The sequence below is a fragment of the Salmo salar genome, chromosome 24 (genome assembly GCF_965601325.2).
Source record: "Salmo salar chromosome 24, fSalSal1, whole genome shotgun sequence".
NCBI lineage: Eukaryota > Metazoa > Chordata > Actinopteri > Salmoniformes > Salmonidae > Salmo > Salmo salar.
In genome coordinates this window covers 35,067,510-35,082,618 of record NC_138314.1, presented here as the reverse complement: position 1 = coordinate 35,082,618, position 15,109 = coordinate 35,067,510, and the positions used below count along the sequence as shown (strand labels likewise).

The 15,109-nt window shown below is 45.6% G+C and overlaps 1 protein-coding gene across 3 annotated transcripts in view; it reads right to left on the bottom strand.

The window, feature by feature from the left end:
- The window catches only part of LOC106585764 (hyaluronan and proteoglycan link protein 1), a 75,237-nt gene that overhangs the window by 14,800 nt on the left and 45,328 nt on the right, over window positions 1-15,109 (bottom strand). Inside the window, exon 2 of one of the 3 annotated variants that reach the window (XM_082968681.1) lies at window positions 12,937-13,074. In XM_082968681.1, coding sequence (XP_082824807.1) covers window positions 12,937-13,036 — 100 coding nt within the window. In that variant the 5' untranslated portion in view covers window positions 13,037-13,074. Of the gene's footprint in view, window positions 1-12,936; window positions 13,245-15,109 lie in introns of those variants that run through there. The other 2 variants (XM_014172352.3, XM_014172350.3) reach the window with 2 other exon arrangements.

Here is a 15,109-nt window from a genome sequence, read left to right as displayed (position 1 = left end):
TGGGCCACTCAAGGACTTCCACATTCTTGTTCTGAAGCCATTCCAGCATTGCTTTGGCTGTATGCTTGGGGTCATTGTCCTGTTGGAACATAAATCTTCGCCCCAGTCTCAGGTCGTTTGCACTCTGAATCAGGTTCTCATCAAGGATTTGCCTGTATTTGGCTCCATTAATTGTTCCCTCTTTTCTTACCAGTCTCCCAGTCCCTGCTGCTCAAAAGCATCCCCATAGCATGATGTTGCCAACACCATGCTTTACGGTACTCATGGTGTTAGACGGGTGATGAAATGTGCCTGGTTTACTCCAGACATAGCGCTTTTCATTCAGGCCAAAGTGTTGCATTTTTCTCAGGAGTGCCTTCCTTCTGGCCTCTCTCCCATAAAGCCCAGATTGGTGAAGTGCTGTAGAGACTGTTGTTCTTATGGCAGGTTCTCCCATCTCAGCCAAGGAACCCCTTCTTTTGCCCTCAGAACAGCCTCAATTTGTCGGGGCATGGACTCTACAAGGTATCAAAAGCGTTACACAGGGATGCTGGCCCATGTTGACTCCAATACTTCCCAGTTATGTCAAGTTGTCTGGATGTCCTTTGGGTGGTGGACCATTTTCGATACACACGGGAAACTGTTGAGTGTGAAAAACCCAGCAGCGTTGCAGTTCTTCACACAAACCGGTGTGCCTGGCACCCACTGCCATACCGTGTTCAAAGGCACTTAAATATTGTTTCTTGCCCATTCACCCTCTGAATGGCACACATACACAACCCATGTCTCAACTGGCTCAAAGCTTAAAAATCCTTCTTTAACCTGCCTCCTCCCCTTTATCTACACTGATTGAAGTGGATTTTACAAGTGACATCAATAAGGGATCATAGCATTCACCTGGATTCACCTGGTCAATCTATGTCATGGTGTCCTTAATGTTTTGTACACTTGGTGTATATATATTTTTTAAACAGGACAAATATGTTGACACATGCCCCTGTGCCCCCTATGGGTTTCACACCTCTGCTGACATTGTTTGTTCTGATATTGCTGCAGTGGAGGATGCTGAGGGCAGGACAGCTCATAATAATGGCTGGAATGGAGCAAATGGAATGGCATCAAACACATGGAAACCGTGATGTATTTGCTACCATTCCACTTAGTCCTCCCCAGTTAAGGTGACACCAACATTAACGTGCCACCAACCTCGTTCTGATGTCTTCATTTCTTGTTCTTTTTGGATTAACTTTTGGATTAGGAGTGTATTGTTATTGTATTGCTAGATATTGCTGCATTGTTGCAGCTAGAAACATAGGCACTTCACGGCACCTGCTATAACATCTGCCAAACTGTGTACACGACCAATAAACTTTGATTCGATGCAAAGCAGGCTTTTCACATCCCCTTCCCTTTGAGCAGAATATGTCTGGAGAAATAATCAGCAGCATTTGGTAAAAACTAAGTCCCCTATTGAGTCATAGATCAAAATATGTCAGTACTAACTGGTGTCCCCAGTGGCATCCTAGCCAGTATCCCTTCCTCCCTCTCCTTCTGTGCCTGACTATCTCCTGGTGCCTCTTTAATTTGCTCTAAATCTCTCTACATCTGTCTCTTCCTCTATTTTTCTTCCTCTTTTGTATCTCTCTTGGGTTCTGTTCCACATCTGTCTGGCGGAGGCTCACTCAGAGAGTCGTATAACCGCGGGCTTCTTGAGCCACACCAAAGCCATGACTTGAAAACGGTTCCACTGGCTCTTCAACGGGAAAATACTTTTCAACGTGGATGCAAGAATCACTACCAGGCGCTCCAGGTTAACTGCCTCCCGGTTCAGTCATCTCTCCCCCCACCCCAGCTTCCTCCACCCCTGTTTCTCACCTCAAACTCTCTAAATCCCAGAACCCAATTCTTCTATGCACACAGAGCACATAGTCGACGCGTGGCTGGATTTACTAGCATGGCCTATACATATCAGTTGCAAGCTATCCTGTAGACTGATTTAATGAACAGAAGTGGGGCTGCCTTACACATTTTATCTTCCCCTATAGCCCTAAATCCAACCGCTCTTTCCTCCACCCCTCCCCTAATTACCCACCAAACACACGCCAAAGAGTTTATACCACTTCTGCTACAGAATGACACAATGGCTCCTCATCAAAAGCACCAGGCGTGCATGACCCCAGCGTTCCTGTGGAACACCTTCGACACCTGGTAGAGTCCATGCCCCATCGAATTGAGGCTGTTCTGAGGGAAAAAGGGGGTGCAACTCAATATCAGGAAGGTGTTCCTAATATTTTGTACACTCAGTGTATATCAAGTCTTAGCTTATTTATACAGGGCTATTTGTTTGGGGTCAAGGGTTCCCCCTAATTGGGGTGGCAGGTAGCCTAGCAGTTAAGAGTGTTTGGCAAGTAACGGAAAGGTTGCTTGTTCAAATCCCTGAGCCGACTAGGTGAAAAATCTGTTAACGTGTCCTTGAGCAAAGCACGTAACCCTTATTGCTCCTTTAAGTTGCTTTTGATAAGAGCATCTGCTCAATGACTAAAATGTCAATGTAACGTATACAAACTGTTCATTAAACCATTACCAACCATTTCCTCCCCACTTATTTACTAATCTAATTAGCATAATAAAACAATCCCCATCAAAATATGTCTGTGGAAGGTGGCAGAGCTACAGCACTGTTTGTCAGACCAGGACACATCCCAAAAATTGGTCTTCTCCAAAAAACATCTGAACTGTACAAACTAATATGAACCCTCGATGGAAAGATGAGACTCTCAAGAATATGATGGTGTTCTCTGTTTTTCTCTACGACACCCATCTTTTTTCCATGTATGAATCTGTTATTCAAATCAAATTGTATTTATCACTTGCGCCGAATACAACTGGTGTAGACTTTATAGTGAAATGCTTGCTTACAAACTTTTCCATGCTGAGTAAGAGGAATAAAATAAAATACACAAGAATGGACCTAAATACAAGGAGTACAAAAAACAGATCAATGTGAAGAGGTATGAGGTACTTGAGGTAGATACAGTTGAAGTCGGAAGTTTACATACACTTAGGTTGGAGTCATTAAAACTCGTTTTTCAACCACTCCACAAATGTATTGTTAACAAACTATAGTTTTGGCAAGTCGGTTAGGACATCTACTTTGTGCATGACACAAGTTATTTTTCCAACAATTATTTACAGGCAAATTATTTCACTTATAATTTACTGTATCACAATTCCAGTCGACCAGACGTTTACATAAACTGAGTTGACTGTGCCTTTAAACAGCTTGGAAAATTCCAGAAAATTATGTCATGGCTTTAGAAGCTTCTGAGAGGCTAATTGACATAATTTGAGTCAATTGGAGGTGTACCTGTGGATGTATTTCAAGGCCTACCTTCAAACTCAGTGCCTCTTTGCTTGACATCATGAGAAAATCAAAAGAAATCAGTCAAGGTTCATCCTTGGGAGCAATTTCCAAATGCCTGGAGGTACCACGTTCATCTGTACAAACAATAATTCGCAAGAATAAACACCATGGGACCATGCAGCCGTCATACCGCTCAGGAAGGAGACGCATTCTGTCTCCTAGAGATGAACATACTTTGGTGCAAAAAGTGCAAATCAATCCTAGAACAACAGGAAAGGACCTTGTGAAGATGCTGGAAGAAACAGGTACAAAATTATCTATTTCCACAGTAAAACGAGTCCAATATCGACATAACCTGGAAGGCCGCTCAGCAAGGAAGAAGCCACTGCTCCAAAACCGCCATAAAAAAGCCAGACTACGGTTTGCAACTGCACATGGGGACAAAGATCATAGTTTTTGGAGATATGTCCTCTGGTCTGATGAAACAAAAATAGAACTGTTTGGCCATAATTACCATCGTTATGTTTAGAGGAAAAAGGAGGAGGCTTGCAAGCCGAAGAACACCATCCCAACCGTGAAGCATGGGGGTGGCAGCATCATGTTGTGGGGGTGCTTTGCTGCAGGAGGGACTGGTGCACTTCACAAAATAGATGGCTTCATAAGAAAGGAAAATTACGTGGATATATTGAAGCAACATCTCAAGGCATCAGTCAGGAAGTTAAAGCTTGGTCGCAAATGGGTCTCCGAATGGACAATGACCCCAAGCATACTTCCAAAGTTATGGCGAAATGGCTTAAGGACAACAAAGTCAAGGTATTGGAGTGGCCATCACAAAGCCCTGACCTCAATCCCATAGAACATTTGTGGGCAGAACTGAAAAAGTGTGTGCGAACAAGGAGGCCTAGCAACCTGACTCAGTTACACGAGCTCTGTCAGGAGGAATGGGCCAAAATTCACCCAACTTATTGTGGGAAGCTTGTGGAAGGCTACCCGAAACATTTTACCCAAGTTAAACAATTTAAAGGCAATGCTACCAAATACTAATTCAGTGTATGTAAACTTCTGACCCACTGGGGATGTGATGAAAGAAATTAAAGCTGAAATAAATAATTCTCTCTACTATTATTCTGACATTTCACATTCTAAAAATAAAGTGGTGATCCTAACTGACCTAAGTCAGGAAATTTTTCCTTGGATTAAATATCAGAAATTGTGAAAAACTGAGTTTAAATGTATTTGGCTAAGGTGTATGTAAACTTCAGACTTCAGCTGTACTGTCACGGCCGTCGTATTGAGTAGACCAAAATGCAGTGTGTACGTGAATGCTCATAATACTTTTATTAGAACATTACTCAAAACAAGAAAATGAAAAAACACGAACGACAGCTAAACAGTATTGCAGGCTAACCATAGCAGTGCAAAAACAACTTCCCACAAAAGACAGGTGGAAAAAGGGCTACCTAAGTATGGCTCCCAATCAGCAACAACGATGTACAGCTGTTCCTGATTGAGAGCCATACCAGGCCAACACAAAGAAATACACAACATAGAAAAAACATAGAAATACAAAAACATTGAACCATACCCAAAAACCCCGATAACACAAAACAAACACACCCGTGACACGCCCTGACCAAACTACAATAACAAATAACCCCTTATACTGGTCAGGACGTGACAGTACCCCCCCCCCCCCCCCCCAAAGGTGCAGACCCCGGATGCACCTGAAACAAAAAACTAACAAAACAATAACCCACAACAAAAAATCCCAAAACTACAGGGGAGGGAAGGGAGGGTGGCCACCGTCACCGACTGTTCTAGTGCAACATCCACCCTCCCCAATCCTCCTACCACGGAGGTGGCTCAGGCTCTGGCCTTAGTCCCCAACCTAACTGTCCACCCCCGCTGAAGGCTCAGGGCTAAGGTGCGTCGCTGGAGACCTCGGGCTGATGCGCATCGCTGGAGACCTCGGGCTGATGCGCGTCGCTGGAGACCTCGAGCTGAAGCGCGACTCTGGCTGCGCCGGTTCCGGACTGAAGGGCGACTCTGGCTGCGCCGGCTCCGGACTGTGGGCCGTCTACGTCGGCTCCGGACTGTGGGCCGTCTCTGTCGGCTCCGGACTGTGGGCCGTCTCTGCCGGCTCCGGACTGTGGGCTGTCTCTGCCGGCTCCGGACTGTGGGCCGTCTCTGCCGGCTCCGGACTGTGGGCCGTCTCTGCCGGCTCCGGGCTGTGGGTCGTCTTTGCAGGCTCTGGACTGTAGGACGTCGCTGGACGCACTGGACGGGGAACTGTCGCCGGAAGCTCTAGACGGGGCACTGTCGCCGGAAGCTCTAGACGGGGCACTGTCGCCGGAAGCTCTAATGGGGCACTGTCGCCGGAAGCCCTAGACGGGGCACTGTTGCCGGAAGCTCTAGACGGGGCACTGTCGCCGGAAGCTCTGGACGGGGTAATGTCGTCGGAAGCTCTGGACGGGGTACTGTCGTCGGAAGCTCTGGACGGGATACTGTCGTTGGAAGCTCTGGACTGGAGCAGCGCACTGAAGGCCTGATGCGTGGGGCTGGCTTAGGAGGCGCCAGACTATTTTCACGCACCACAGGGCTAGTGAGAGGAGCAGGAGCAGGACGAACTGGACTGGGCTGACGCACTGGAGGCCTGGTGCGTGGGGCTGGTACTGGAGGTACCAGACTGGTGACACGCACCCCAAGGCTAGTGCGAGGAGCAGGAACAGGACGTACTGGACTGGGCTGACACACTGGAGGCATGGTGCGTGGTGCTGGCTTTGGAGGCGCCAGACTGGAGACACGCACCTCAGGGCTAGTGCGGGGAGTGGGAACAGGATACACTGGGCCGTGGAGGCGCACTGGCGGTCTCGAGCGCAGGACTGGCACCACCCGTACTGGCTGGGTGCCCGCTTCCCCCCGGCAAATGCGGGACGCTGGCACCGAGAACACCGGCCTGTGGATGCTCGTCCTCGACGCCGTGTGCATCACCCCATAGCACGGGGCCTGACCAGTACCACGCTGCCTCCGGTAAGCACGGGGAGTTGGCTTAGGGCTCAACCCTGGCCCAGCCAAACTACCCATGTGCCCCCCCAAAAAATATTTTGGGGCTGCCTCTCAGGCTTCCATGCCAGCCGTGTTCCAGCATAACACTCCCGGTCCTCTCCAGCCTTCCTCCATGGTCCCTCTCCGGCTAGGATCTCCTCCCAAGTCCACGACTCCGGATAGCTCCTTTCCAGTTCCTTACCCCGCTGCTTGGTCCGTTTGTGGTGGGAAGTTCTGTCACGGCCGTCGTATTGAGTAGACCAAAATGCAGCGGGTACGTGAATGCTCATAATACTTTTTTTAGAACATTACACAAAACAAGAAAACGAAAAAACACGAACGACAGCTAAACAGTATTGCAGGCTAACCATAGCAGTGCAAAAACAACTTCCCACAAAAGACAGGTGGAAAAATGGCTACCTAAGTATGGCTCCCAATCAGCAACAACGATGTACAGCTGTTCCTGATTGAGAGCCATACCAGGCCAACACAAAGAAATACACAACATAGAAAAAACATAGAAATACAAAAACATAGAACCATACCCAAAAACCCCGATAACACAAAACAAACACACCCCTGCCACGCCCTGACCAAACTACAATAACAAATAACCCCTTATACTGGTCAGGACGTAACATGTATGCACATGAAGGCAGGGTAAAGGGACTAGGCATCAGGATAGATAATTATAAGAGTAAAATAAAGAACAGAGTAGCAGCAGCAAATGATGAGTGTAAAAGTGTGTATGTACAGTGCTTTCGGAAAGTGTTCAGACCACTTGACTTTCCACATTTTGTTACGTTACAGCCTTATTCTAAAATGTATAAAATATATATTTTTTCCCTCATCAATCTACACACAATACCCCATAATGACAAAGCAAAAAGAGGTTTTAGAAATGGTGATTTAAAAAAAAAAATGATTTTTCAGATTCTTTTTACAAAAATATCACATTTACATAAGTATTCAGACCCTTTACTCAGTACTTTGTTAAAGCACTTTTGGCAGCGATTACAGCCTTGGATTTCACGCTACAAGCTTGGAACACCTGTATTTGGGGAGTTTCTCCCATTCTTCTCTGCAGATCCTCTCAAGCTCTGTCAGGTTGGATGGGGAGTGTTGCTGCACAGCTATTTTCAGGTCTCTCCAGTGATGTTCGATCGGGTTCAAGTCCAGGCTCTGGCTGGGCCACTCAAGCACATTCAGAGACTTGTCCTGAATCCACTCCTGCGTTGGCTTGGCTGTGTGCTTAGGGCTGTTGACCTGTTGGAAGGTGAACCTTCTCCCCAGTCTGAGTTCCTGAGCACTCTGGTGCAGGTTTTCATCAAGGATCTCTCTGTGCTTTGGTCTGTTCATCTTTCCCTCGATCCTGACTAGTCTCCCAGTCCCTGCCACTGAAAAACATCCCCACAGCATGATGTTGCTACCACCATGCTTCACTGTAGGGATGGTGCCAGGTTTCCTCCAGACGTGATGCTTAGCATTCGGTCCAAAGAGTAAAATCTTGATTTCATCAGACCAGAGAAACTTTGTCATGGTTTGATAGTATTTAGGTGACTTTTGGCATACTCCAAGCAGGCTGTCATGTGCCTTTTACTGAGGAGTGGCTTCCGTCTGGCCACTCTACCATGAAGGCCTGATTGGTGGAGTGCTGCAGAGATGGTTGTCCTTCTGGAAGGTTATCTCATCTCCACAGAGGAACTCTAGAGCTCTGTCAGAGCGACCATTGGGTTCTTGGTCACCTCCCTGACCAAGGCCCTTTGGACAGGCGGCCAGCTCTATGAAGAGTCTTGGTGGTTCAAAACTTCTTCCATTGAAGAATGATGGAGACCACTGTGTTCTTGGGGACCTTCAATGCTGCAGACATTTCTGGGTACCCTTCCCCAGATCTGTGCCTCGACAGAATCTTGTCTCGGAGCTCCAATTCCTTTGACCTCATGGCTTGGTTTTTGCTCTGACATGCACTGTCAACTGTGGGACCTTATATAGACAGGTGTTTGTCTTTTCAAATCACGTCCAATCAATTGAATTTACCACAGGTGGACTCCAATCAAGTTGTAGAAACATCTCAAGGATGGTTCATGGAAACAGGATGCACCTGAAATGAATTTCGAGTCTCATAGCAAAGGGTCTGAACACTTATGTAAATAAGGTATTTCTGTTTTTATTTTTTAATAAATTTACAACAACAAAAAGCTGTTTTCAATTTGTCATTATGGGGTATTGTGTGTAGATTGATGAGAATAATTTTTTTTAAATCCATTTTAGGAGAAAGCTGTAACATAACAAAATGTGGAAAATGTAAAGGGGACTGAATACTTTCTGAATGCACTGTATATGTGTTTGTTCTGTGTCGGTATGTGTGTGTGTGTGTTCTATGTGTGTGTGTGTCCGTATGTAGTGTTTGAATGTGTGTGGGTTTTGTTTGGGAATGACAGTATAGTGTGTGAGTACGTGTGTATTTGGTGTGTATATAAAGTCTAATGAGCGTGCGTAGGGTCAGTGCAAGATAGAATCAGTGCAGATAGTTCTGGTGACATTAAATTACCATTTAGCAGTCTAGAGCGAGTTGCTAGAGCGCAATGGGACAAGGACATCCCGGCCAGCCAAACCTTCCCATGACCCGGACGATGCTGGGACAATTGTACGTCGCCTTATGGGTCTCCCGGTCGCGGCCAGCTGCGACACAGACCGGGATCAAACCAGGATCTGTAGTGACGCCTCAAGCACTGCAGTGCCTTAGACCTCTGTGCCACTCAGGAGGCTTCTTTCTCATATAGTCCACAATCAGCTCTTTGGTTTTACTGACATTGAGGGAGACGTTGTTGTCCTGGCATCACAGTGCTAAATCTCTGACCTCCTCCCTGTAGGCTGACTCATCGCCGTCGATGATCAGGCCTATCAACATTGTGTTATCAGCAAACTTGATGATGGTGTTGGAGTCGTGCGCGAGCACACAGTTGTTGGTGAACAAGGAGTACAGTAGGGGACTAAGCACACACCCCTGAGGGCCTCCTGTGTGAGGGTTGTTGCAGATGGTATCAGGTGAGTCAAATCTAGAGATTTCCTTCACACTGGAAGTAGCACACCAGTTTTTTTTTTTTTTTTTTAAACACTTTGCCTCCTTTCGATTTCCCTAAAGCCACCAACCGATCCTGCCACTGGATGGAGAATCCACCGAGTACTACGTGCATAGCTTCATCATCCAGCCACGTTTCAGCAGTAAGACATACAATATAGCAGCTTTCAAGTCTCTATGACAGAAGACTCTTGCTGAAGTTGAAATCAAGGATTAGTAACTGGTGATCTGATGTCCAGAAGTGCTTCGCAGTCATATGTGATAATAGTATGAACTTACTGTACAAAACAAGTTAAGTTAAACATGATAAATTTCACTATATTGGAACTCGTAAGATGTCGCCCTTCTCGGTCTGCACCATCTTCAGTGTGTTTCTACGGGGCTAAACAGCAATAAGGCCAAATTCAATGCTTCATCTAATAGGTTTTTCTCATTTATTTTTTATACCTATAGGGGTCCAAAAATGTTAAATGAAATAGTTCAATGATCCTGGGTATGACCATCCATATGTTAGCTTAGTGGAAACCCAGCCCCGGGCCCTTAGAACTTAGGATTTTGAAGGTGGGGGTTGAATGAAAAAGAGGAGAGAATAAGTAAGTGACCACATGTGCATGACAATAAAAAGTACCGTAGTAGCCATGACCTACTGCCATTTTACGATCATATACAATTCTCTCTCACTCCGTAAAATGTTATAGTACTGAGTGACTGAAAACAGCTGTATCTGAGAGAGTAATAAATTGACAGTAACATCATAATGGTCCAACGTTGCCATGTGACATACATGTTCAGAGTCTACAGGCACTTCATAATGTTATCCTAACCTTGTGTTCATTAACTTAGATTTACTGTGGACTTTGAGACGTTGAGGGAGCAACCGAGCAAGTTGATTAGTCACTAATTAGCCAATAAGCTTGAATCAGTATGTATACAGAGAGTATGTTACACAGCTGTAACTACATGTGTGTCATCCAGTGTAAAACCACACCCACCCCGACCAGCTAGACATGCTATCCTTTACAACATCCTGCAGCTCTGCTCCTGAGTCAACAGGGAGATCTAGTTAACAGCCAGCTGTGACCAAGGTACACGCCTACACACACACCCCCGCACGTGCCCAGAAAACGTGCACTCACTCTCATACACGGACACAGGTGTGTACGAACACATGCACACACATGTCAACTCTCTTAAACACACACATACTCTGGGAATGGTACTATGATGTCACCATGACTTCTTGGCTGTTGCCATCGCCTTATAAATCAGACCTGTCTTAAAGTAATTGTTCAGTGAAAAGCTCCCTTTTAAAAGTTAATATTCTCTTAACTCATACCCAAATAATGTTGTTGACTCATCCTATACTGGTATTTGTGGCCAAAGCATAAATAAAACATTTATAAAAAAACAGCTCAAACATGTATCTCAAACAGACCGTTTCAAAAATGCTTGATATTTCCTCATAGAGAATGATGTCTCCTGCCTCATTGGCTGAGATGGCCAATCAGCGGTCTACTCACAATAATATTTTTAATGACCGGTATACGTCCACACCATTCTGTTGTTGGGGGTTGGCCCGTATCATTACAACACAGAAAATCTGCTTTTTTACATACTTAATTATACTTTTGGGAAAGGAAATATTTTCACTCATATTTTAATTAATTACAGGTCATATTTCATAGAAATGTGGAAAAACTGGACAGTTACTTTAAACTTTCACATCAGATTTCACTTGCTGTACCAGCATCACAGCCCCCTCCTGATACAGCACCAACCCCCTCCCAAACTAGCCCGAGCCCAAGCCCCTTCCCAGGCACCAACTATGTCAAAGCCACAGCCTCATCCCCAAACCTGCCTGAGTCCAAGCACAAACCCCAGCTCCAGCCCAACCCTGTATAAGTCCCATCCCAGGCCCAGCTCCAACCAAACCCTACTTAAGTCCAATCCCCAGTCCTGTCCAATGCCCAGCCCTGTCCAAGCCCCAGCCCTATCCAAACCCCAGCCCTGTCCAATCCCCAGTCCTGTCCAAGCCCCAGCTCTGTCAAAGCCCCAGCTCTGTCCAATCCCCAGTCCTGTCCAAGCCCCAGCCCTGTCCAAGCCCCAGCCCTATCCAAACCCCAGCCCTGTCCAATCCCCAGTCCCGTCCAAGCATCAGCCCCAAAAAATCCCCAGAGTTAATAGACCATTACCTCAGTGGGAAAGGGAGAGTCATTTGGCTAGAGTTCAGCTCTATATGTTTTGCTGTGGCTGTTAATCTTAACCCTGTTCTTGTCAAAATGCATGTACCACTAAAGATTTCCACAGGCTCAGAGGCCTGGGTGAGTCAGTGGAGCAAGCAACGCCCCTGGCATAAGTGTACATTAAGGCTTCTTTTCCATAGGGTTAGAATAAAGATCTACTGTATAGATTTGGGCTGGGTGCCGGCCAGAGCCAAGGTTATGACATCATGGGGCTACACACACACACATATACACACACACACACACACACACAAACACACACACACACACACACACACACACACACACACACACACACATTTCTGACATCATCAGCCCACATGAGTAGAACAAACTTTTGCACAGACAGAACAGCATCTCATCTACAGACTCCGAGAAAGTGCATTTTTTCTACTTGGCCATGTTTCTCTGTCTGCCGTGCTACTGCTCAAATCCCATGAGTCAGCCTGACAGACTGAAGAAATTACATTTCATACTACTCTTAACCTTGTACATTGAGACTCTGGTTTGAGCTAGACCAATGTGTTTCTTAGTGGTATTTGACTATTGCATTTGGCAGTAAGATATCCCACAGTATTTGATTTAGTCAACAGGTGCTATTTCAAATAATACTTAAGGATGTAACTGGAGCAGGTGCTGTTCCAATTTCCCCCTTCTCACTTCCTCCTAATAGGAATGCAGTGTGGGAAAAAAAAAGATAATAAGCACGTAGCTACAGTTTATCAGAACACAATTTTGACAAATTCTGACCTATAAGCTACAATGGAAACAGTGACTCATTTTCCGAGTAAAAAGTAGGGTTTGGTCCACATTTAAATTCTAAAAATAATAGTTTTGTCCAAATATGCAGTGTAAAACCAGTAGATTGTGACGTGTGGACAGTGAGCCCTTGTGAGTGACAGGCTGATTTATGCTCAGCCAGTGGCCAGCCGAAAGCAGTTGATAAGTCAGTGGTGAGTCAGACTGTGTATGGCAGCCCAGAGAGGCTTCTATTACCAACCACTACAATTACCCTGCTGTTATAAGTCTATGGTACCACTTTACTGAGGCCCCATAGTACACACACATGTACAGACACTACACACCCCTGTAACCACGCACGCACGCACGCACGCACGCACGCACGCACGCACGCACGCACGCACACACACACACACACACACACACACACACACACACACACACACACACACACACACACACACACTCTCTCTCTCTCTTACCTGCTGTGTAGGCTGGTGGAGAAGCAGGGCTGTTGGTCTCGCTGTACACACTGCTGGCCAGGGTCAGGGAAAGAAAAACGGTGCAAAGCAGGGTGATCATTTTCTCTTTCTTTTTTTTCACACCAAGGGGCCTCTTCACTGGAAATGCAAAAATAAAAATCACACTAATTAGCAAGGTAACAAAGGAATCAGAATCAAGAGCTCTTTGTTTGTTTTCTTTATTTTCTTTCTTTCTATTATGAGGTGTGCCAGTAACCCTGGAACAGCAGCCACCGGTAGTGCTACTGGACAGTTTGGACTCCTCAGATATGAGGTCTCTTTTATTGTAGCCCAGCATGGCTGAGACCACTCCCCCTCCCCATCACTCTGGCTCTACATAGCTCTGTATAGGCTTCACTCAGCCACGTCATTTATGAACAGCTCTCCTCAACCTCCCCACAACATTATGTTCCTTCACGTTGGCCTCCCAGAGGGGCAGAAAAGGTACACTATATTGGCCTCAAAGTGTCCCCTTTGTTGATATGACACCTGCCGGACTTAGTGTACTGAACAAAGAAACACCTCCAGGACTTAGTGTACTGAACAAAGAAACACCTCCAAGACTTTAGTCCACTGAGGAGGGGTGGTGAGGGGTGTCAGGAGGGGGGGGGGGGTTCTAATAGTTTTCTCAGCTTTCCGGGATGGTCCTTGAGTGACAGCAGCATTGGGAGTGGAGGAACACACTGTAGACGGTACCCTGGGCCTCTCGATCATAAGAGTTGCTACAGCTGGGGAAATTGAAACTTTTTTCTCTCTCTCACTCTCTTTCTTTTACACCCCCTGAAATGTGACAACAACCCTGTCACAGAAGACCCTATGGGCCCCTGTTGTATAGACTAAAGCCCTAGCTAATGACATCCTCCCCACCTAGACCGCCATCTACCAGATATCTTACATAAGATCTGAACGCCGAATGTAAGCTAATCCAAAGCGAATTACAGTAGTGAGTGCAAACACTTTCATATTATTTCATATTATTTCATACTGGTCCCACTGGTCCCAATCGAACCCATAACCTGAGCCACACAGGACCTAAGTTAGTGGTAGTGGTGGGATTCAGTTGAGATTGACCTAAAATGCAAGGGAATGCAATGTACGGTGCATGAGTTGCAATATCGCATAGATTACTTCCTGACAGGCTGACTACAATGCTTGCGTAGCGCGAGCGTTGTAAAATAATTATTATTATTAAAATATTAAAATAACTATATTATTCAATTATTGCACCCACACTGCTCGCGCGCGGCCAACAAGCGTCTGCGTTGCCAAGGGCTAAAATAGAAGACTAGAAGGAGAGATGACTAGAAACGATTCGGTTGACTGTTTTATGTGTGGATTAATTGTTGGAGTAGAGGACCTTGTGCATTTCAGGTAAAATAACAACTCAGTGTTTATATCCCTGGACAAATTAGCTAGCAAGTGCAAGCTAGCTAGCTAAATTGCCATAAATGTTTAATACTTTTCGACTTGTCCCCAAATTAATGTAATTGGTTGAGAGTTTGTTTTGATATTTTAACCTGCGTGTCGTGATTGCGTTTGGTGTGGGGGGACAAAATCCATTTATGCAAGATGGCGCATGATGGCGCACGCGCACAGCCAGTTTGGGTACTATGTGAGGCTTATTCTTTCAACAGACTCTGGTCCTGTGGTAGTTTAAGTTTCAGCAATCCCAAAGTATTTACAGGGAGAATGATTGGCAGTTTGTAGGGTATGTACAGCAGAACTTCAGTCCTGCTCCAGGCTAGAAAGTAGATATAATGTATGACTCTGGGGGATTTTACCACAACATAGTGTTCTCCACTAATGAAGGCTAGCTAGTTAGCACAGCTATGACTGAGATACTTTTCACCCACAGTGAAGGAAACACTTGCAGACAAACCTCAGGGACAAATGTAGATCCAGGAAACACAGCCACCATTCTGCAGCCAAACTTACCATTGAACCAGTTCATTTTGGATGTAAGCAGATTTCAGCAGTATTGTTTTGCTAGATTAATGCTGCAAACTAATTTTCTATTGAAAAAATGGTGTAAGTATATTTGGACACACAATCAACGTTTAAGGACGCAACTAATTACTTCTGTTCCCTAAACACTGGCGTTGTCGGTTACTTTGGCATTTCATGAATTTTAAAT